This window comes from Miscanthus floridulus, chromosome 2, assembly GCF_019320115.1.
Source record: "Miscanthus floridulus cultivar M001 chromosome 2, ASM1932011v1, whole genome shotgun sequence".
NCBI classification, from domain to species: domain Eukaryota; kingdom Viridiplantae; phylum Streptophyta; class Magnoliopsida; order Poales; family Poaceae; genus Miscanthus; species Miscanthus floridulus.
In genome coordinates this window covers 154,246,022-154,270,249 of record NC_089581.1, presented here as the reverse complement: position 1 = coordinate 154,270,249, position 24,228 = coordinate 154,246,022, and the positions used below count along the sequence as shown (strand labels likewise).

General features: G+C 45.2%; 1 protein-coding gene across 2 annotated transcripts; it reads left to right on the top strand.

Moving 5' to 3' along the window:
* The first annotated feature begins 11,227 nt into the window (after positions 1–11,227).
* On the top strand, positions 11,228–23,239 carry LOC136533650 (uncharacterized). 2 transcript variants are annotated; one of them, XM_066526199.1, is made up of 3 exons: positions 11,228–11,401; positions 22,166–22,806; positions 22,899–23,239. In XM_066526199.1, exons 1-3 carry the CDS (start codon positions 11,307–11,309, stop codon positions 22,955–22,957), a joined length of 795 nt encoding a protein of 264 aa, XP_066382296.1. In that variant the 5' UTR covers positions 11,228–11,306; the 3' UTR covers positions 22,958–23,239. The 2 variants fall into 2 exon arrangements, with proteins under 2 accessions (XP_066382296.1, XP_066382301.1); XM_066526204.1 differs by lacking the exon at positions 11,228–11,401 and adding an exon at positions 11,815–14,735.
* The last annotated feature ends 989 nt before the right edge of the window (positions 23,240–24,228 follow it).

The following is a 24,228-nucleotide window of genomic DNA, read 5'->3' as shown; positions in this document are numbered from 1 at the left end:
CTGCAATAGTCCGGGCCTTATGTGAATAGCCTTGACTCTACAACAGTTATCACACCTTGCCACATAAGCTGCGATTTCTTTCTTCATCTTGGTCCACCAATAATACAGCTTGAGATCTTGATACATTTTACTGCTACCAGGATGGATGGACAATTTTGAAGAATGGGCTTCCTCTATAATTTGATTTCTAAGTTCTTTATCTTTGGGTACCACCAGCCTATCATTAAACCAGAGAATTCCCTTGTCATCGACTTTAAAGTGCTTGGTCTCTTTCTCTTTCATTTTCCGCTTGATGTGAAATACACCCACATCCGTCTTCTAGAGTTCGATAATTCGACTTCTAAGAGAACAATCCACAGTGATATTGTGGAGTACTACAGGATGAAGGAGGTGTGACAGATGAAAGTCTTCACTAACTAAGGAATTGCAATGGGCCTTTCTGCTTAAGGCATCAGCAACAACATTTGCCTTACCAGGATGGTAGTGCACTTGAAGGTTGTAGTCCTTGATCAATTCTAACCATCATCGTTGACGCATGTTCAACTCAGGTTGAGTAAAGATGTACTTGAGGCTCTTATGGTCAGTATAGATGTTGCACACATTACCCAGCAAGTAATGTCTCCAAATCTTCAGGGCATGAACAACTGCGGCTAGTTCTAAGTCATGGGTAGGATAGTTGACTTCATGCTTTCGAAGCTGGCGCGAAGCATAAGCAATTACTCGGCCTTCCTGCATAAGAACACTCCCCAAACCGGTGCCACATGCGTCACAGTAGACATCAAAAGGCTTCTCGATATCAGGTTGTGCCAATACAGGAGCAGAGGTTAGTAGGGTCCGCAAAGTGTGGAAAGCCTCTTCACACTTCGGAGTCCACACAAACTTCTCATCCTTTTGCAGTAGTCGAGTCATGGGCTTGGCGATTTTTGAGAAATCCGGGATAAAGCGACGATAGTAGCCAGCCAGACCCAGAAAGCTTCGGACTTCTGTGACCGTAGTAGGTGCCTTCCACTCAAGGACTTCTTGCACCTTCGTAGGGTCAACCGAAATTCCATCACCAGATAACACATGACCTAGAAAAGGTATCTTGTTCAACCAAAATTCACACTTGCTGAACTTAGCATAAAGCTGGTTGTCACGTAACCGAGTTAAAACAATTCTAAGATGTTCCGCATGCTCTTCTTCATTCTGAGAATATACCAGGATATCATCAATGAACACGACGACAAATTTGTCCAATTCCGGCATGAATACCGAATTCATCAGGTACATAAAGTGTGCCGGAGCATTTGTCAACCCAAATGACATGACGAGGTATTCGAACAAGCCATAACGAGTAGAGAAAGTTGTCTTTGGTATATCTTCAGGACGGATTTTGATCTGATGGTAGCCAGATCTCAAATCGATCTTGGAGAATACCTTAGCTTTGGAGAGTTGATCAAACAGAATATTGATGCGAGGAAGAGGGTACTTGTTCTTGATAGTAACAGCGTTTAGGGGACGATAATCCACGCACATGCGTAGAGACTCGTCCTTCTTCTTCACAAATATAGCTGGACAACTCCAAGGAGATGAACTAGGCCGAATCAATCCTTTCTTCAATAGCTCATTCAACTGACTCTTCAGCTCAGCCAACTCATTGGGCGGCATTCGATAGGGCCTTCGAGAAATGGGAGCCGTACCCGGAATGAGTTCTATTTTGAATTCTACATCGCGGTCCGGAGGTAATCCAGGCAAGTCATCAGGAAAGACATCTGGAAACTCATAGACAACCGGTAGATCCTTAATGGCTTTGGCTAGGGTAGCATTGGCTGTATTGTGAATAGAGATATCACGAGGTAACTGCACGAGAAAACCCTTCTTATCCACAGGATCCCTCAACATTACTACACGGGTTGACGTGTCAATCAACACTCCATTCCCGCTCATCCACTTCATTCCTAGGATTATATCAATTCCTACCCCTGGTAGAACCACAAGATCCGTACGGAACTCTCGATCCCCAATCTCAAGCTTTATATCTTTAACTACTTGGTTAGTCATGATATTATTCCCAGCGGCACTAATACAATAACCCCCCTTGACAATTGTAATCACATTCATCTGATGCTTAGATGCAAAAGTAGAACTCACAAAGGAATGCGAAGCACCAGAATCAAAGAGCACAACTGCAGGGTGATCATTAATAAGAAACTTACCAGCGGTGACCACTTCACCAGCAGGAATTTCCTCCACTGTAGTATAGTGAACACGCCCCTGACGGACGTTTCCTTGAGCATTCTTGGGAGGATGGGGACATCTGTTTGCCCAATGACCAGGTTGGTTACAGTTCTAGCACGGCCTGTTTGATGGTGGAACATTGGAGCTACTCTGCCCAGATGTATTCTTCGGCAAGGAAATGGTATACCCCTTGCGAAAACCGGTTTTAGCTTGGTTCTTCTTCTGCGGTGGGTGGTACCGGACATTAGCATTGGGTGGACGGTACAGGGCCTTAGATACCATTGGAGCCTTGGACTGGGAAGCACCAGCCTCAAAGTTTCTTTTTCGGTTCTTGGAAGCAGCATAAATCTTGTCATTGTTCTCCTGGGTCAGAGTGTCACTGATAAATTCATTGAAGGTGACACACTTGCAGTTGCCCATTGACTTCATCAGTTTTGGGGAAAGTCCCCTCTTGAAGCTAGCTATTCTCTTGGCGTCAGTATCGACGAACTCAGGAGCATATCTTGCCAGGTTGTTGAATGCCTGGAGGTACTCATTGAGACTCTTATTGCCTTGGGTGAGCTTCATAAACTCAGTATGCTTGATGGCCATGAGACCAGGAGGGATAAAGTGTCCCCTGAAGGCTGCCTGGAACTGGTTCCAGATGATCTCAATGTTAGCAGGGAAGGTGGTCCTGTGATGGGTCCACCAAATACCTGCAGGGCCTTGGAGCTGGTGTCCTGCATACGTAGCCTTCATGCCTTCAGTCAAATGGAGCAATCCAAATCTTTGCTCTATCGTGCTCAACCATTCATCCGCTTGTAAGGGTTCTTCTGCCTCACGAAAGATAGGAGGCTTCGTGTCCATGAAGTCCTTGAAGCTGCTGTACTGGTTCGGCTCGGGTCCCTGGCGGACATGCCGATCCTCACGGTTAGCCATCTGGCGCATAGCCTCAGCTAGCATGCGCTGACTTTCCACAATAGTCTGCATTAGCTCAGCTGGTGTAGGCGGTGGTGGAGGAGGTGTTTGCTCCTCATCTCCAAGGTTACGACCGCGACGAAGATTGTAAGCCATCTGCAAAATGTATAGCCAATGAGCACTGACGATGTGGAATTTTGTAGATGAAATGTATAATTATGCCAAACTGACTCCAATGGAGAAAATGAATTCGTACTATCAACAGAGGCACAATCATCCATCACAATCACACAACTCATCAAGTGCATCAATTAACACATTAATGCGATGAACTTAACCAACAACGAGATCCATAGACCGCAAAGGCGAAATTCATCAAAAGCTCACATACGTGAAGCATAATACGTTCGATAGGTTACATCCAAGCCATAGTGGTTTCAACTTACATCAAAGGTAACATAGGGTTCGATATTACATCCCAACGATTAATTTGCTACTCGTTCATGCATGAGGATCAACAAAAGACTAGATCTAGCGCATTAGCTAAGTAGTAAGCTAAACTACGCATCGTCCTCGGAGTCGGTGTCGAAGATTTCTCCTTCATCTTCATCACTAGGAGGCTCTAACTCCTCATCTTCCTCCTCATCAGGTGGAGCGTCCTCAGGTCCATTGACTTCCATGTCATCATCACCTTCAGCCATGATGACACCAGAACCCATCTCATTCTCATCATCAGGTGGCAGGATAGGGTGAAGTTGATTGTGTAACAGGTGGACCTCCTCATGGAGATTGTCATTGTACTCTTCTGCAGCCGCCAACTGCTGCTCTAGCTCAACCTGCCTCGCTCTCAACACATTCTCCTCGTGCCAGGCTTCATTTCGTTGGTTCAGCATGTGAACCAACATACGCTCACAGTTGCGGTGAGCAACTGTCAACCTCTGAACCTCCAGGTTCTCTTGATCCCGTTCCTGCGTGACTTGCTCCAAACGCTGCTGAACTACAGTCCTTTCAGCAGTCACCTGAGCTAGCTCTGCCCTCAGCCTTTCCGCCTCAGTAGGCTCAGGACGGGGCTCACGAGGAGCTAAACGGTGACGAGGCGCCCTACCTCCAGCGGACTTGCGAGCAGTGCGTTTCGTGCGCGCCATCTGTAGCAAAAAGTTACAACGTAAGGGAAGAATCATTTAAGGGATACGAAAGTTTAATTAGCCAGGACCATCAATTTTAAAGGAGAGAGTAATGCAAGAAATGCCATGTATGCTTGAACATGATGCATGCACGATCCGTACGTCCTCACAAACCTAGAAAAATTTAAAGGCTAACGAAATATACGGTGGCATACATACGTTCTCTCGTATACGGTAGCTAGTCGATCTACAACGATACGTTGTTAGTGTACCTGCAGAAAATTTCATTTCAGCCCAATAATTTCCCAAAAAGTATAAAAGCAAGCAGTACACTAAATACTCTCATACATACATCCCCTGATGTATATACTCTAGTATCACAGCTACCCGTCAGAGATACCCACAATTAAGTACTCTCATAAATACATGGTTAAACATGTAAGTATGCGAGCAACCACAACTACTCTCCCCTAGACCGACGATTGGACGGTCATGCTCTCACAACTCACACTTACCAGAGCGTAGAGGTATTTTGATCCATACATTACCACCCAAGCGGATGACATCCATACAATAGCACGCCGTATGGACGACGAAACAGAAACAAGCAGGAATCCCCAAGTTAGTATTTTAATAAGCCACCTAAGAGTCCTTATTTGGGCATAAGGGATATGACCACTGGCAATACTTAGTATTTAATTAAGGATTTTCACAAATACTTTTGTTTTAAATACACAAATGACGTGTTTAGTGTCAAATCTTGCTCTGATGCCAGCTGTAACAGAACCGACCAAATCATAAGAACGTAAGTACAAAAACAATCACCGAAGCGATCAAATTCCTGTACTTAAGCTCCCATAATCCCGGTAGTCCGGAAATCACGAAGGATTTCAACCAACTCTCGACATACAATCCAAGATCGTAATGATTCAACACAACACATCATCCGTTACAACATTTCATAAGTAGCATTCGGATTACATCCATCAGAGTTCAAATAAATATTACAAACCAAGTTTGAGTGTGCGGAAGCAACATAGTTTAGTACAAAACATCATAGTTTTCAAATACATTGCCAAGATCAGAGTCATGTCCCACAAAAGCATTATCAGGTACGAGAACTAGTAGAAACCGCGCCCAACGGTCTAGTCTTCATCCCCAGCAGGGAGAAGGCAGTACTTGCAGCAACCAAAGTAGAACTGGTCATCTGCAACAGGTGGGAAATAAACCCTGAGTATGAGAAGGTACTCAGCTAGACTTACCCGACAAAAATTAGAAATAAAAGACACCAAGGATCATGCAAGGCTTTTTAGGTGGGCTAGCTTGACACAGTTGCATAAAAGAGCTTAAGATTATAGTAACCAATTTAAACTGATGATCAAGCTTATCATTAATTACCTGTCCACTAGATTAGCACCTGTACTAGAGCACTCACTTATTAGGAGCAAACAATATTAACCATAGCAGGTATAATAAGGCTGTCATCATCATATCATCATTTCCGAACCATTAAGTTATTTAGTGTATCTACATTGGAGATAAGCCCGTCAAGTTTTCACTAACCGGGAGAGACGGCGACTCGAATCGAATTACAACTCAGCTGAGGGGGTATTCCTAACTCTCACCCTGGCATACTTTGTAAGGGTAGCCGTGGGTCACCTTTGGAACATCTCAGGAACCAAATTCGCGGGTTCGATCAGCGCCAGCACTCTCAGGGATTACCCTTCTGCCAGGACGACCAGGACTTTTAAATCACCTGCCCTTGGACTCACGCCTACGGCTCCCTTCCGAGGCGCACTTTATACTTATCGACTCCTGGCCTGAGGTGAGCTACTCGGCTTCGCGGTCGGTCTTCAGGCCGGCCAACTAAGAGAGAGGCATGCGTTCAACATGAACAGGAAAGGCTCCAAGATCCAGTCCTTAATTGACACAGACGGAGTCACTGCAAACCGGCAAGCCTCCGCCCGGTCTTAATTTCAAATTAAGACTGGTTCTTTTCCACGATAGCAAATATAGCCAACCGTGCCATATGTATCATCATATATCTCGCAGGTGACAGGAAATCACCTGACTTCTACCGCGTTTAAGCAGGGCTAAGCACTACTCGAGCCTGAGCTACATAGGATTCAGGGTAACCATATCTGGACAAGGAATGGGTAACCAATGCAGCAAGTGTTTGCATCCAACACCTAAACTTAATGCACAATATATGTAATAATAATACTGTAGCTGCAGTTCGAAAAATAGGAGGCTTAATATGCTCCGGGGCTTGCCTTTCACAAAGTTGCAAGGACGATGATCAGGGCACTCAACGGCGACCTCGTCTGGCACTTCTCCTGAAGGCTGCTCCTCCTGAATCTCCGGTGTCGGCTGCTGCTGCTCGTTCAGTTCCTCGAATTTCAGCAGGGTTACTCCTTCCGGTACACCTATTGCATGCCGATGCAAACGATGAATATCATGGATGTATAAGGAATGACGTGATGCTCATGATGAATGAATCCCAGTGAGTGTTTACGAAAGTATTACTGGACACTCGTTTACCGAGTACTTAGCTCTATTCAAATCACTTTAAGCATGTATCCAACTTAACTTAAATAACAAGAGCAACTTACCTAATTTGCATAACCTAAGATAAAGATGCTCATCTTCAGTTAAAGGCCTAACACCTAGGAACAGTACCATGAACTTAGAATAGTAAAGACATACTTAATATAGCAGTTAAAGCTTCATATGCAACAAGTAGTAACTTAATTCTATCATAACCAGAGTTCTATAACTCCAATTGACTTGCAAGAGGACATTCTGGAAAGCTTATGAAATTCTCTACAATTCATTGGTAAACATCAAAGCATGATTCTGAAGTTAACCAAATTCCATTCCAGTAGACCTAGAATCTGTCCCGCAATGACAGGGTTACTAACTTAATTATTTAATGATTGTGCAAAAGCCTAATTTGACCAAACCAAGTTTACCAACTTATTTTCATACCTAAGAAACATCAGAAAGTATAGTGCTAACTTCTAAATAAATTATTTAATATCTTTTTCTAATTTATCTAGTTAATTAGGTGATTAAAGCAATATATAGTAAAACTGTTCAGAAAAATCTACAAAAATTATAGTACCTATATCATGCTTCACATAGACTACCATAAAAATTTCAAAGCCATTAAGTAAGTATAACAGTCTACACAAAAATGATAAGGCATACTGGCTTAAAATGGCATAATTAAGAAATCCTAATGAAAAGTGTCAAGCAACAGATTTCCCATTTTTCCTAGCATCCTTCTAGCATAAGAATAGTACCCATCAAATTTCACCTTCACTGGATCTATAGAAAAATTATGAAAATTCACACAAGATCCACCTATTAATAAAAGGAAATTCTATAACTTAAAAACTACATATGCACTAGCTCTGAAATTTTAACCAGGGACTCTACTAAACCAAAATAGAGGACCCACAAAATTTCATAATTTTTGGACCACAGAAACTCAAGATAAAATTTAAACAAATTTGCATGCGTCTAAAAACACATTTCAAAGTCCTAATTAATTCATCAAAAATTTCTAAAACATGTGCTCATACATTATTTTTGTTAAATACTAGACATGACCAGGAACTTAACAAAATTAGAACCACATCAAATTGGATCTATATACTAGGAAATACATATTTTAGAATCATGCACATAAATCTGTGAAAACAATAAACAAAACAATTAAGAAAACCTAAAAGCTACAGGTGGGCTGGCCCAAGGAACGGCGGCCCACGAGCAACGCTGGCGCGGCCCAAGACGCGGCTCAGCCCAAGCCGTATCCCGCCTGAGCCTCGGCGGCTGACCTGCGGGGCCCGGGCGTCAGCTGACCCCACCCGTCAGCGAGACGAAGACAGGGGAGACGGTTCCGCCGGCGCGGCGACGAGGGAACTCGCCGACGGCGAACCCTCCCGGCGAAACGAATAGCACCGACGTGCTTCCCCAGCTCCCACGCGTTGATTTCCCTACCAAGCCGAAGCTCTAGTGGTCCCTAAGAGCTCCGGCCGCGGCGCACGGCGAATCGGCCATGGCGCACGGCGGCGCTCGGCCGTGTCCCGGCGCGGCTGGACCGGCACTGGGGGTGGCCGTTACACTCGAGCACCTACGCGTGAAGGAGATGACTAATCGCGAACTAAGAGAGGAGGAGGGGAATGGGGCCGTGCTGACCACGGTGAGGTCACCGGTGCGGCAATGGCGGCCATGGCGCGGTGGTGCGTGGAGCCGGCAAGGCTGCTTACCTATGGTTCGTACAACTCAGAGAAGGTGTAGACGAGATCCGTGGGAGGCTAGCGGAGCACTGAGCGCGAGGGTGCAGGGCGAGGCGCGACGGCGAGCAATGGCGGAGCGGTGGCTTCACAACGGCTCAGACGCGCGCGCGGGTTGAGCGAATGGAGCAGGGCCGACGCCGGGTGAGCGCGGCGCTGGCTTGAAGTGGAGGGCAGCGTGCAGCGGCTTCAGATCAGCCACGGCGCGTGGCAGCGCGATCAGCCGACCGACGCCGGGTGTCCCCCACGCGGCGCTTGACCTCTGTTGCCGGTCGGCCATGACCGACTGAATCATTTCAGAAATTGCGATTCAGTTATCCAATGACCGACTGACAGAGCAGGTTAGACGATGATTTGCTCCAAATCCATGACGATTTAGTGGAGGAATTGAACATCAAAGTTGTAGACCTACCTTTCCTCTACAAACTCTTTTCAAGGACCAACACCTAAAACGCCGTGGATCCGAAGTTACATGGAGCCAAAGTGGGCTCGATGCAACTGAAATGCAGTTTAAGACTTAGACAAATTTTTCAGTGAAATCAACATGAAATTTTGACTTGTGGGCCATGTTTGAACATGTTCCACACATTTTCATGAGTTGGTCATAAAACAACTTTTGTTCCTTGATAAATTAGCTACAACTTTGGTAAAGAGTGCACATCCATGCAAAGTCTCTAAGTTGGTCTTTTGAATCAGTCAAACAGTGAGACTCCTAGGGTCAATCCTAGTCAAACCTCCATTCAAGGGCAATTCTGTCATTTTGACCTACATGAACAATGTTCCAACAAGTAAACTAAATGTAGTTAAGGTGTATTAGACCATGATCAACCACTTTACAAACTTGTTATACCACTTCTAATGATCACATGGAATAAAACAATTAAAACAAACAATTCAATCATATGTTGCAATGAAATGTTTCATATGTTTCATGGCTTGGTTGTTATTCTACACTTGTCATATTTCTACCATGTTGCCATGTTTCAAGGTATGAGAAATTTATGTTGCATTCATATGTTGCACTACTATCATTCATAAGCACTCCAATACGAAACAAACAGAATGTGCGAATATTGCATGTGTATGTTTCAGTGACAATGGAAATGATGACATAGATGATACACATGCTTATGAAATGAAATGCAATTAGTGGAAGCCAAACACCTAGGGTGTTACAATAAACCCTGAGAATACGTTGGAGTTTGTGTGTCCAAACAAGCATGAAGTAAGTGCAAAGTGTATGTGTTGAAATATTGAGCTATATGTGTTCATGTACTAATGTCTACTTATTTAGGTGTTTTCAATGGCGAAGTGTCATTTCAAGGAGTGGGTGTATGGTCCTAAGAACCAATGGCCGAAAGAACCGCGAAAGGTTAAGGAAAAGAAGAAAGAAAGGGTAATTTACAAAGCACCTCATGTCATGTGCGAATATGATGTTAAATCCAACTATGGTCTAGTCCCTTCGGAGCTTAGAATAGGCCATTATTGCGGTCATATGGTTGAGTATGATGAGGTTGGTTTTTTTTTGTGGTAAATATGAAATCGTATTTTGTTTCTTTTGTTAAGACATATATGATAGATTTTGCCATTTGAATAGAGCACTAGGAAATACAAGTGGGAATGTTATGATGGTCAAGCTAAGTTCTTGGATGAACTGAAGAAGAGGCAAGTAATTACACGGAAAAGGGGATATGCACCTGACTACGTCAACCTATTCGTTAAACATCACAAAGAAAAGATACGTGAGTTTGCTAGACAGCGCGGTATATGTAACCCGATCGATGTTAAGCTTAACAAATGGGGATTGGAGAGGCGGATGACGTTAGAGGAGGAGAGGGCAAGGAATGAGGCAAGGGAGGAGACAAGAGTACAGATGCAGTTCGGTGGATCCACGAACGTCGACGGAGTCGCAGCGGACGATGGGCGTGGGTTAGGCTGACGATCCAGGCCGGCGGTGGCACGCGACGGGCGCGGGATGCTCGGGGCTCCGCGCGGCGAGTTCGGCTCGACGGGCGCTGGAGGCACGGCGGCCGAGGTCGGCGGTGGAGGGCGGCAAGGCGGGGCGAGGCCAGCGGTGGAGGGTGGCAAGGCGGGCCGCGGCCGAGGCCGGCGGTGGAGGCCAAGGCGAGGCTAAGGCGAGGACGGTCATGGAGGGTGGAGGAGGGCCGCTGGCCGCGGCGCGGGGAGGGGGTTGGCGAGGCCGCGGGGCGCGGGCCGTCCGCTGGGGCGTGGCGCGGTGGCGCGGCGTGGGCGCAGCGCGGGCGAGGATGGCCTGTGGAGGCAAGGGTGCGGGCGACGACGGCTCTGCTAGGGCGAGAGAGGGAGAGGAAGAGAGACGCGGGGCCCATAGGTATTAAAGGCTCGGCGCCAGTCACTCTGGCGCCGAGCTCGGCTCCTAGATCTACGACGCCGAGCTCGGCGCCAGAGTGACTGGCACCGAGCTCACTGCCACGCCGAGCTCACTGCTATGTCATCTACCGTGCCCAGGAGTTCGGCGCCAGAGACGCTGGCACCGAGACGTGTTAGCTCGGCGCCAGCACCAACAGCGTCGAGCTAAGGGTCTATTTTTTGAATTCTTTTCGTCACGGGTCTATTTGTGAGAAATTAAAAAAAAGGTTAAAATGTAAAAAATTCGGTGGGATTGACCTCCGTCATATCACATGGACGGAACGGATGGGCCTCCGTCCCCTCTCCCAACCCATTTTCCTGCCACCACTTGCTCAGTTGCTTTTCTCTCTGGATCGAGGATCGTGGTGGGGTTTGCGGCATGGGAGCAAAGGTGGAGAGGGAGTATGCGGCGGCGGCGGCGAATGCGGAAGAGGCAGCTTCCACCAATCAGGGCACCCTCATCCTCAAAGGCTGGTCAGTACACACCCTCTCCAGTCTCCACTCAGCTTAATTTGTAGTATTCGTTCGCATGATCTGCCTGCCAAGCTTGGGCTCATTCCTGTCACTACGAGGAGGAGCATGCCCGCGCCCCCCCCCCCCCCCCCCCCCCCCCCCCCCCCCCCCCCCCCCCCCCCGAGTTCCGCGCGGCCACGAGGACGGCGGCGGCGAGGTTTTCTTCAGCGGCCTCCCCCTCCCCCCCCCCATCCGCCCCGTACCCCCTCCTTCGTTCCCACTTTTCGGCCGCCCTCAACCCTCGTCCTTCGCCGCCAGGTCGTCCGCGGTCCCTCGGCCAGATCATCCCTGCGCTCGCCTCTGGCCGCTGCGACCATCGGCCCGACGCTCGGCTTCCCAGGTGGTGCCCCCTCGGTGTCTTCACCTTCTTCGTTGTGCTGTGGCCCGCCGGCGTCTTCTTCGCTATGCGCTGCGGAGGCACTGGTGTGTAGCAACGTCGGCGCGCGATCTGGCGAGCCGTGGACGGTCGGCGTGGTGCTGGCGGGTATCTCACTGCGATTTGGGTCGCGCCGTCGCGCCGCCGCCCCAGTGTCGTCGCCGACTTGGCTGTGCCCGCTGTGCCATCTTCCTCTCGCAAAGACTGCCTTTGGGGCAGGGGTGGATGGCCGGCCCTTCTCCGTGCGCTTCATGTGGGCCCTTCTGGTTCCCCTCGGTCGGCTGGGCTGGGACGGAGCATTTGCCGTGCCTCATGGTGGCTACTAAAATTTCATGCCTAGCTTCAGATTGCTGTTCTGGTCGGTGCTGCAATTTTGTGCCCCGGTCGGTAGTGATTAGATTGGATGACGAGTTTTGGAGGGTCTAGGGCGAAAACCATGCCTGGCTATGGCTAAGGCCGACAATGGTGACACCCTCGGGCGCTGTTAACCTCATTGGAGGCATTGGCATACGATCCCCTTTCTCCCTTTTGTTTGTGCTTGGCCAGGCGGACAACAGTTCGTGAAACAGAGCCCCTTTTGTTGCTGTTTTTTGGTGGTTGCTCGTGGTGCAGAGGCTGGTGCTCCCTCTTTGCTATTTGGTGCTGTTGCTGTTCTGGGCTCTCTCTACTTGGTCGCTGACCTGTCGCCCGTGGTTTGTGGTTCGTGCCTTTGGCACTTCTCATTGTAGTTGTTTGAGGACTAGGTTGCAGGGTTGCAGTTAGTCCTGTGTCTGGTGAGAGAGGAGGTTTCTGGTCGTAGTCTTGCTTGCTTCTCTGGTTTGTGGGTCGCTCTTAGTAGTTGTAGCTTTCTTTTATGTTCTTTTTCTTTGGTCGTCGTAAAAACTCTTTCTGCTTAATAAAAAACGTGCTCGGCACACTCTATAAAAAAAGATTTGTCTGCCATTAGTTGTTATCGATCCTTTAGGACTGTAGAGGACTCTCTTCTCCTGTTCTTCTTCTGTATGCAATGATTAGGCAAGAGCTTAAGGTAGAATGAGTGGTCAGGCGTGATTCCTGTCGTCCTATGAGATCTATTTACAAAACTGGGGAATCGGCAAGCTGGCTTTGCAAATTTGCAATGGATTTGTAGTTAAAGGCCTAGCAATAAGCTTTAAGGGTGAACCAAAATGATTCGCACCTTTGTGCATAATATTCTGGTTTTGCATGGTCTTACATTTGGGAAGAACTATGAGCTAGGACTTTTGGGAAATAAGAAGATAACATCAAGCACTTTCGCTTAATGCTTGTGGTCTACCAAGCGATGAAACGAACAATGGAACAAAATCATTGTCTGAAACAATGAGCAGGATTGTTGTTGTTGTCTTTATCACTAGTGAAGATGAGGAAAAGAAATCAACATCACAAACAGTACTAGTTAGGTGGATGCTTTTTGGATAATAGAGGTAGAAACACCCATAATTTCCATTAGTAGGCAAAACGTCCACCCACAGTCTCAGAAGTTTGGTGGAATTAGATCAGGGTACATCAAACATCCACTTTCCACAGGATTTAAAATGAGGTGATCTGTCCGCTCTATTGAACTGCTAGCAAATTGTGCCTACTGATTTGTAATTCTCATCTGTAAGGATAAACTACAACAAATTGAGGATCTCATATGTCCATGTATATGATCTGAACAATATGGTTCCAACCGCCAATCCAATCTCGCATATTTTCTAATTGCACCATGCACTGAAATCCATATATGCATTGTTAGCTGTTACAACTTAGTTCAAATCAATCGTGATCTGAATGGCATGGTAATGTGCAGGCCTGGCCCTGTAGAAGGGCAAGAGGGGCAGCCAACCAGCGCCCTAGGTTCCGGAGGGGCCTCGCCTCAACGCACTTAATGAGTATAGTGATCACAAAGTCTAATTCCTTTCTAGGTGTAGGAAGTCTAATACTAGTAGTACCTTAAAACTCTTCTAGTATTATGTATGCCCTTGCCCTTTTTCACAAATAGCTACTGCATGCATACATGCTCGTTCTTTAGGTGGGTAATGGGCTAATGGCCATCTGACTAATTCTGACAGTACTAAACAACTAAAGTGCCATTGCAACATTAGTGTCTATTTTTGTTAAACTTTATTTTTTGCCTCAATATTTACTTCACCAGTACATGCTAATATCTCAAAGAGTTTTATAGTGCATATTAGGTTTGGAGAACACATAAATTTAGCTAGAGGTTCACAAGATTGCCAATGGATTTTAAAAGTTTCCTGCATTACAAGCAGATTCTCTTGTACAATCTAACCATAGAAATTTAGTTTATTCTAGTGGCAAACATGCAATTCTGAAAACAATCTGGGCCAAAATAGTAACCTTTTCTATTTCTTATAATTCAAAAACACAATTTTTCCATTTCTTTGATAATCAATAATTTTGTTAAAATTTTTGGAAACCTGTCCTAGCAAATGTTATATAACCCAAATCATGAGAAGGATCAAAATATAGGGCCTCATATTTTGGTATTGACTGGACCTGTTGTTGTGGTTGAGTGACCATATATATGTTGTAGCACATAATCCAAGAGTAAGGTCTTGCTAAGCCTCCCACGTCCTAACTGAGTACCACCAAATCAATGGTATTGGTCTTTTCATATATTCTCCATGCTTGAAAAATATAAAGCTCTTGAAATGACTTAGGAAGTGCATGGGACTATGGGAGAGAACAATAAATAGCCCAACTGGCTGACTGGATCCTCCTATTTGGCCACCAGGATAACTCAGCACCTCAGGCTTGACCCTTCTCCAACCCCACTACTACTAGGCAGATCTTATCATGTTTTCTCTTGCAGAGATCAGAGATGATAAGAGCATCATGTTAATTGTTAACAGATGATATAGAAATGCTAACGGATGATGATTGCAAGATCAGATGGTAATGAAAACATTGTCATTTGGTTGTTATATTGCCTTAAACTGTTAATATTGCATGGGCTAGAATCAATGTTTTAAATAGCGGGCTAAGCCCCTTAGCAGCTGCCTCTCCCAAAGGCTAAGAAAGGCTATAGCGGGCTAAATAGTGGGCTAAGCCATTTAGCGGCTGAACAAAAAATATGTCAAAAATCAGGTAATTTTACACATAATAAACATAGAAGATGAAGACATTACAAATACCAATTATCAAGTAACTAGGGACAGATAGTTCAAAGTCTTACTAACACATCAGATCACAGCTTCATAGTTCATACATGATACATCACATAGACACATACACACATGAGTTCAAAGTTCAAACAAGGTTGACAGACATTACACTGCATACCAACTAAACAGTGACAGATAGACAAACAAACATAAGGCATGGAGGCATAGGCCATAGTCTGATACATATCAGTACATCACACATGCATTTCAGCATCTGAATAGTTTGTTGTACTCATCTAATCATCTTCAGTATCAGTAGATTCCATAGCATCTTGATTTTCCTCTGATTCAGAAGTAGAGGCTGCAGACCGAGGCTTCGTCAGAGATGCCACGGTCCTGAATTTCTTCCTAGGGCGCACAGGCCTTTTCCTTTTGGCTTTTGCTTGTGATGTTGATGCTCCTTCTTGTGCTTTTGCTGCTGTTTCTGCACATCCCTGATCTTCTTGACTTTGATTTGCATTTGGTTCTAATCCAGTAATGAACTCATTGTTGTCATCCTCCAGCACATCATTTATTTCCTTCTCTATGGGATCTCTACTCTTGTTCTCTTTCTTATGCCTTAGTTTGGAGTTAAATTTGACAAATACAAGGTCTCTCATTCTCTCATGAAGTAATCTGTTGCGCTTTTTTGTGTGCACCTAGTTTTGTTTAGGTGAATAAAATTCAAGGAATGAATAACGATGCAAAAATATATTCATGTAGGTGAGTTGTGGAAGTACAATTATTTTTATTACCTGTTCAAATACTTACCAACTCCTCTCACAACCAGAGGAGCTACATGTCAAACTTAGAATCTTTATCGCCAATATTTTGGGTCTCTTTGCTGCTAGAAGACTTGCTGCTGCTACATTAACACTAGCATTGTCAGTGACCACTTGGACAACATTTTCCTCTCCTATGTCTTTAATGCATCTATCCACAAGGTCAAAGACGTATTTACCATTTTTCTTGACACCAGAGCAGTCCACAGAATCCAAAAAAAGGACCCCATGAGCACTATGCACGACTAAATTCATTATTCCCCTGCCCTTCTTATCTGTCCATGCATCTGTCATAAGTGTACAACCTGAGGTTTTCCATGATTCTTCATGGCTCTTGAATCCATCCAACACCTTCTGTTTCCTTTTCTGCAAAAATGGTCCACTCATCTCATAGGGACTAGGCCCTCTCAAACCTCTACCAAAGGCTCCAATGGCCTCAACCATATTGGCAAAGCTAGGAAGAAGGACTGTATTGTGTGCAATGCTAGCTTCATAAAAGAACTGACATATATACTCACAAGCTCTATCCCTCCTCTCCTCTTTTCTGAGTTGTTAACTTTGTTTGAACCTTTTGGCTAACATTAGCTCCTTTCTGGTTCTTCTGAACATCCTCTTCTATAGAAGCCGGCTTGTAGAACTTCTCGATAGAGCCACTACCCGATGAACCAACAGCACTACAACTAGGTCCTTTTGTTGACTTTAGCACAACAACCTCGTTCCCATGGTCAGAGTCTTCACTGCACATTTCACCATCTGAGCGATCCAGATCAATTTCATCTCTGGCCCTTTGCTTTTCCTTCTGCTTTTGTTCCTTTTCACTAGTTTTCTTGGCAACCAAAGCTAGCATCTCTTCCTTCACATCGGTCGGAACCTTGTCACACTTACTGACATTGTGGCCACCAAGACGAGCAAGATGGTACTTCACTCTTGTAATTCCAGCGTTTATCGTCTTCTTACAGTAGTTGCACACTATTGAATGCTTCTTCTTTGGGTCTGGGCAATAACAATGACTCCATGCAGGGTCATCTGAGTTGATAAAACTTTGGTTGAAGCTGATTGTTCTACTGATTCAGATGTAGTACCACCTAAGCAACAAAAATTAATATGAGATAAAAATGTCAGCTTACTGCACCAACCTGGAATAGATATGATACTCTACTTGCTTCATGGGATAATTGTCAATTTATTTACAGTAAAGAGTAAACCATTCAACAGCAGCAGTAGCAAATTAGTAAAGCGTTTAAGCGGGAAAGGAAGGAACTTGCCTGTCTGCTCTGGTTGGGACATGGTCGCCAGCTCGCCGCTCCCCAATCGAAGTTGCTCGTCGCCCCGCAGCCGCACTTCGAAGACGGCCGCTTGCAGATCGAACTCACAGCTGCTTGTCGGCCAACAGCAGCAGCTGCTACCACGCCGCCGCCGCCGCGAGAACTACTCTCGTTGAGAGCTGAGAAGAAGCCCGCCGCTGGTCGAAGCAACAGCAGCAGCCACCACCGGTCGAAGCAACTCCTCGCGTCGAGACCGCCGCCGCCAGTCGAAGCAACCGCAGCCGCCGCCGCTGCCGCCGCCGTCTGATGAAACACGAGACGAATGGGTGGCTGTGGTCTGTGGCTAGGGTTACCAGTCTCCAATGCGTGTATTGACTCGATTTGGGTTGCCGTGTGATTTGGGCCACAAGGTGCTGAAAGCCCATGCTCAGTCTGACCTGATAGCGGCGCTAAGGTGCCTCCATTTCAGCGCTATTTCACCGGTTATTAGCCGCTATTAGCGGCAAATTCCATTTAGTGTCAAAAGTGGTGTAGCTTAGCTGTGGAGCTCCCCAAAGGCTAAATAGCGCTATAGCGGGGGCTAAATCCCGCTATTTAGAACATTGGCTAGAATCTTAGGAGACATAAGTACTAGAAGTTCACGGGTTACAACTAATCAAAATTGCTTATCTTCTCCCTCTCTCTCGCTTCGGTTTCAGATTTGGTATAACCCAAAATCACCATTCCTTCTGGTTTGCACAACCAAAAAATCATTTGAAGATCTACAGGAAGATGAAAAAAAATGGAATTGTATCAAGAACTACTACTACAACAACAACAACAAAGCCTTTAAGTCCCAAACAAGTTGGGGTAGGCTAGAGTTGAAACCCAACAGAAGCAATCAAGGTTCAGGCACGTGAATAGCTGTCTTCCAAGCACTCCTATCAAAGGCTAAGTCTTTGGGTATATTCCATCCTTTCAAGTCTCCTTTTATTGCCTCTACCCAAGTCAACTTCGGTCTTCCTCTGCCTCTCTTCACGTTACTATCTTGGCCTAGGATTCCACTACGCACCGGTGCCTCTGGAGGTCTCCGTTGGACATGTCCAAACCATCTCAACCGGTGTTGGACAAGCTTCTCTTCAATTGGTGCTACCCCTAATCTATCACGTATATCATCGTTCCTAACTCGATCCCTTCTTGTATGACCGCAAATCCAACGCAACATACGTATTTCCGCGACACTTATCTGTTGAACATGTCGTCTTTTCGTAGGCCAACATTCTGCACTATACAATATAGCAGGTCTAATCGTCATCCTATAAAACTTGCCTTTTAGCTTCTGTGGTACCCTTTTGTCACATAGGACACCAGATGCTTGCCGCCACTTCATCCACCCTGCTTTGATTATATGGCTAACATCTTCATCAATATCCCCGTCTCTCTGTAGCATTGATCCTAAATATCGAAAGGTATCCTTCCTAGGCACAACTCGACCTTCCAAACTAATATCTTCCTCCTTTCGAATAGTAGTGCCGAAGTCACATCTCATATACTCAGTTTTAGTTCTACTGAGTCTAAAACCTTTAGACTCCAAAGTCTCCCGCCATAACTCCAGTTTCCGATTCACTCCTGTTCGGCTTTCATCAACTAGCACTACATCGTCCGCGAAAAGCATACACCAAGGGATGTCCCCTTGTATGTCCCTTGTGATCTCATCCATTACTAAGGCAAACAAATAAGGGCTCAAAGCTGACCCTTGATGTAGTCCTATCCTAATCGGGAAGTCATCCGTGTCTCCATCACTTGTTCGAACTCTAGTCACAACATTGTTGTACATGTCCTTAATGAGCCTGACGTACTTCGTTGGGACTTTATGTTTGTCCAAAGCCCACCACATAACATTCCTTGGTATTTTATCATAAGCCTTCTCCAAGTCAATAAAAACCATGTGTAGGTCATTCTTCTTCTCCCTATACCGCTCCATAACTTGTCTTATTAAGAAAATGGCTTCCATGGTTGACCTTCCGGGCATAAAACCAAATTGGTTCATAGAAACCCGCGTTATTGCTCTCAAGCGATGCTCGATAACTCTCTCCCATAGCTTCATAGTATGACTCATCAACTTAATTCTCCGGTAATTAGTACAACTTTGAATATCCCCTTTATTCTTGTAGATCGGTACCAATATACTTCTCCTCCACTCATCAGGCATCTTGTTCGATCGAAAATATGGTTGAACAGCTTAGTTAGCCATACTATAGCTATGTCCCCGAGACATCTCCACACCTCGATTGGGATACCATCCGGTCCCATCGCCTTATCTTCTTTCATCCTTTTCAACGCCTCTCTGACCTCAGATTCTTGGATTCTCCGCACAAAACGCCTATTGGTGTCATCGAAAGAGTCATCCAATTGAAAGGTTGTGTCCGTATTCTCACCATTGAACAATTTGTCAAAATACTCTTGCCATCGATGTCGGATCTCATCCTCCTTCACCAAGAGATGCTCCCTTTCATCCTTAATGTACTTAACTTGGTTGAAGTCCCTTGTCTTTCTCTCACGAACTCTAGCCATCCTATAAATGTCCTTCTCTCCTTCCTTCGTACTCAAACGTTGGTAAAGATCCTCATACGCTCTACCCTTTGCCACACTTACAGCTCGCTTTGCTGTCTTCTTTGCCACCTTGTACTTCTCTATGTTGTCCACACTCCTATCATGGTACAAGCGTCTATAACAATCTTTCTTCTCCTTAATAGCCTTTTGGACTTCCTCGTTCCACCACCAAGTATCTTTAGCCTCGCCTCCGCTTCCTTTGGTTACTCCACACACCTCTGAGGCTACCTTCCGAATGTTGGTTGCCATCTTTTCCCACATGTTGTTTATGTCTTCTTCTTCTTTCCAAGAGCCCTCTTTGATAACCCTTTCCCTGAATACCTCTGATGTCTCCCCTTTCAGTTTCTACCATTTTGTTCTTTCAATCTTAGCTTGTTTATCCCTACGGGCACGCACCTGAAAACGAAAGTCTGCCACCAAAAGCTTATGTTGAGAAACAACACACTCCCCTGGTATCACCTTGCAACCCAAGCATGCTCGTTTGTCCTTTCTTCTTGTGAGGACAAAGTCAATCTGGCTAGAGTGTTGTCCGCTACTGAAGGTCACTAGATGAGATTCTCTCTTTCTAAAGAAAGTGTTGGCTATCATTAGGTCAAAAGCTACCGCGAAGTCTAGAACTTCCTCCCCCTCCTGATTCCTACTACCATACCCAAAACCTCCATGAACTGCCTCGAAACCTGCGCTTGTAGTACCTACATGCCCATTAAGATCTCCTATAAAAGTAGTACCTACATGCCCATTAAGATCTCCTATAAAAAACTTCTCACTACTGGGTACAGCTCTAATCAGGCCATCTAAGTCTTCCCAGAATTGTCTCTTAGCACTCTTGTCGAGGCCTACTTGGGGGGCATACGCACTAATTACGTTCAAGACCATATCACCAATGACAAGCTTGACTAAGATAATCCTATCTCCTTGCCTTCTCACTCCCACCACACTATTCTTGAGGCTCTTATCAATCAAAACTCCTACTCCATTTCTATTCGCAATTGTCCCTGTGTACCAAAGCTTGAAACCTGTATTGTCCACTTCCTTCGCCTTCTGACCCTTCTATTTAGTCTCTTGAACGCATAATATATTTACACGCCTCCTAGTCGCGGTATCAACTAATTCTCTTAACTTACCTGTAAGCGACCCTACATTCCAACTGCCTAAACGGATCCTAGTTGGTTCGACTAGCTTCCTTACCATTCGCACCCGTCGAATCAGATGTGAAGACCCTTGCTCATTTTTCACTACACCCGGGCGCCGATGTAGCGCGCCACTAAGGATGCGACGACCCGATCCTTGATCACTTGACACCGTGCCCAGATCGCGACACGGCGCGTCACGGGGGTGACGACCCGGCCCTTGCTCATTTAACACCATACCCGGGTTCCGATATGAAGAACTATATACAAAAGAATAGGGAAAAAGGCACGAATAGAAGAGTGGAATCAGACTCAAGTTCTGAAGTACTTATACATAGAAATTCAAAAAGAAATCCATGCCTCGATTTGGTACCACTCGTGTAGCTTGCACCGGAATAGTGCTTTACCCCTAGATGTCCAATCAACCGCTGTGCCTAACACATTTCAGGGAGAACCAGCTAGCCCTGGGTTCGAGTTGCATTTCACCCCTAAGCACAACTCATCTGCTGATTTGGGTTCGAGTTGCATTTCACCCCTAAGCACAACTCATCTGCTGATTCCTCAACATCACTTGGTTTGGACCTCTGCTTAGTTTCATCCAAGCTTCATCCTGGTCATGTAGCATATTAGCAGGCCTATTCCATCCAAGTGTTTGTCTGCCTCAACATCTATACAAAGGATTACATATGGGCAATATTGAAACTGTACTTTCCAGTAGTATCGTTACTGGGTTTTTTTTTGGCTACTTTCATAGTTGACAAAACTATGTTGTATGGATCGGCAACTGCTCCAATTGAATTATTTGGTCCTACTCATCATCAGTGGGATCAAAAAAAGAAGCTTCCCAGATCCAGGGAAGCTTATCATAAAGGGCTTCAACGAGGGGTTTTATTTGTTCTTTGAACAAAAAGATAAAGATCAGATAGATTCGAACCGCAATTGCAAAGGTAGTAACTACTATACCAGCAAAAATCATGATCTTCTCCAACTTGGATTTAGTTCTCTTGCGAAAATTGTGGGTTGCAGAGATGAGAACCACTACTCCCTCTGCCTCTCTCCCTCTCCCTCAGTCGCCCATGTATTTTCTTACACAGTACCCATATATAAAATCATTTACCAATTACTCTGTTTTTCCGTCCATATTTGTATTTTTTTCCTCTGCATCATACATATATGTGTCTCCAATAGCTATTATTATCAATGATGATTAAAGTCTACTGTACTAGTGGCTAGATGCTTCTGTTTTATGTGAGAATTTCTTGTATTATCCCTTTCTTTAGTATGTCTTGTGAGGATTAATGTGGAGCCTCAATAGTGAGAACGTTTTCGTTTCCTAGGTGATTGCTTACTGTTATGTGTCTATGTGAAAATGTAATTCTGGTTTGTAATGTGCCTTGCTATTGTTTGTTACAGTTCCAACAGCACGGAAAAAGTTTACACCATCAACAGTCCTCGTAAGAAAAGAAAATCACAGTATGAGCTGAGTGATCCAAAGTTGCTACCACTGAAATGCAAGTTTCGCAAACGGTTATCTTGCCACGAGGATGAGTCTGCAACCACAGAAAGTTTAGGATATGATGGCATCTTCATGAACAAGACCTCTGGGACGGACATGGTCAGCATACCTGAAGAATTGGACTCTTGTGAGAACACTATAAGCCTATTTGGTGGGTGCATTGAAGTGGACTCAAAAAATGGAATTCAGGAACAATCTTTGAGAAAAATGTTTGAGATCCAGACATCTGCATCCAGTAGCTCGAGCAGCATTTTTTTATCAGAGGCTTTTAATTCTTCCCATAGCAGCGGCACCAGAGAAACTGACAGCTGGGTTATGCACGATATAGAGCATCATCATCCGGATGTGATGCTGAAACCACATAATGACGACCTGGAAAGGATATACAATGTGCTTGAACAGTATGATGACCTAATGGAGGACGAACTAATGGCTGGCGATGTCTTTGGTTCTGCTGCTCAGATCATGGATGAAAAGCTTTATTCGAATGGCGTTGACGATTTTCAGATTTTGTCAACAGGCCAGACCGGCTATCACAGTAAGCTCTCCGATGCACCTCCTTTTTGCATTTGCTTGCTTGATTTAGGTACTAACACAGTGGATCCGATAATGTGTGTGGCAATCAATCAGGTGAGAAGCTAACCATCGATCAAGAATTTGAGCAGTATTTTTCGAACCTCATGCTGTAGGATCGAGTGGATAATTTTGTGACAAAAATGGCGTTGGGACCTCCGAACATGGTTTGCTTGCTGAGCAAAGTGGCGAACCTTTGCTACTTGGAGCTATCGGTCTATTTGTACACCGAATCCTATCACTGAATGTAAATATGTGTATCCTTTTCAGCGTGCCCATCAAATGTTGGCATCATGATGTATGTGTGCAGATAAGAACATGTCTAGGCAAAATAGTAAATTGCGTATTACCTGTATGTTCTTGCTTCTCAATCAATCCGTCAATCATTTGATGTCTTCTATGATATGCATTAAGAAATGTCAGGAAAAAATATATTTCAATAAGAAGGAATTTATGTTTATGGATTTAGAATCTGATTTAAGGTAATCATTCAGTCTTTCTATCATAGCAGTCATTGTGTATAGGTATTACTAGAAGCATACCCCGTGTTTTGCTGCGGGAATTACGGATTAGTAAATTTGGTGGCACGTTGACGTGGACAATAAAATGCTCATGCGTCTTGCTGACATGGATATTACAATGGTGTGCTTTGCTGGGGTGGACTATGTTAAGATACATAGCTAGTGGGGTTTAGGATCATGAGAGTTATTATAGATTCGATAAACCCCGTGTGTGCGGCACGAATATATTTGCTAGTTTTACATAAAGAGTGACTTTATTGGCCAACACGGGCTTGTGGTGGCTCGTCAGGTACGACACGCTCTTGCATGGGTTTTCGCATCATGTACTTGACGTTCTTGCGTGGGCTGTTGCACCATGTACTCGACTCACCAAGGCTAGCGTCGTTATCGAGGTGCACTGCTTCCACCACGTCGTTGTAGGTCTGAAAGAGCATAGTATGATCGAGCGAGAAGGCAGGGCCTTCCACAGTGTTGCAATTGAGTGGTGCCAAAAGAAGAAAGAGAAGATTTTAGCTTCACTCCACACACTGCAGGCAGTGAAGCCAACTCCAGAGTGATGCCTGGAAAATGGGGAGCGGTGCATCTACGTGTTCCGGTGCCAACTGATGCTCAATCAATAAAATAATACAAAGAAAGAAGAGCGAGTGGCAACAGTCTGTGTGTGGCAACTGAGGAGAGAAGGAGTGGTTTTCATTCTTTATTTCGTTTTGGTTGCATGGTGCAGAGCTAGTGGGTTCCAAAGTGGTGCCGAGTGATGCCCACCCATTACAGCCTTTCAGAAGTGACGCCCAAAGAAGTGGTGGGGCCCAGCTCTTTTCTTTTGGCACCGCTTACCACTGCGGAAGGCGGCCGTCCACAACGTGGGT

Bases quoted from the DNA above. Each gene is read 5' to 3' on its own strand.
- LOC136533650 (XM_066526199.1), top strand. From the start codon at position 11,307: ATGGGAGCAAAGGTGGAGAGGGAGTATGCGGCGGCGGCGGCGAATGCG. The intron at 11,402-22,165 runs GTCAGTACACAC...TGTTTGTTACAG, and splicing joins ACCCTCATCCTCAAAGGCTG to TTCCAACAGCACGGAAAAAG. The intron at 22,807-22,898 runs GTAAGCTCTCCG...GCAATCAATCAG, and splicing joins AGGCCAGACCGGCTATCACA to GTGAGAAGCTAACCATCGAT.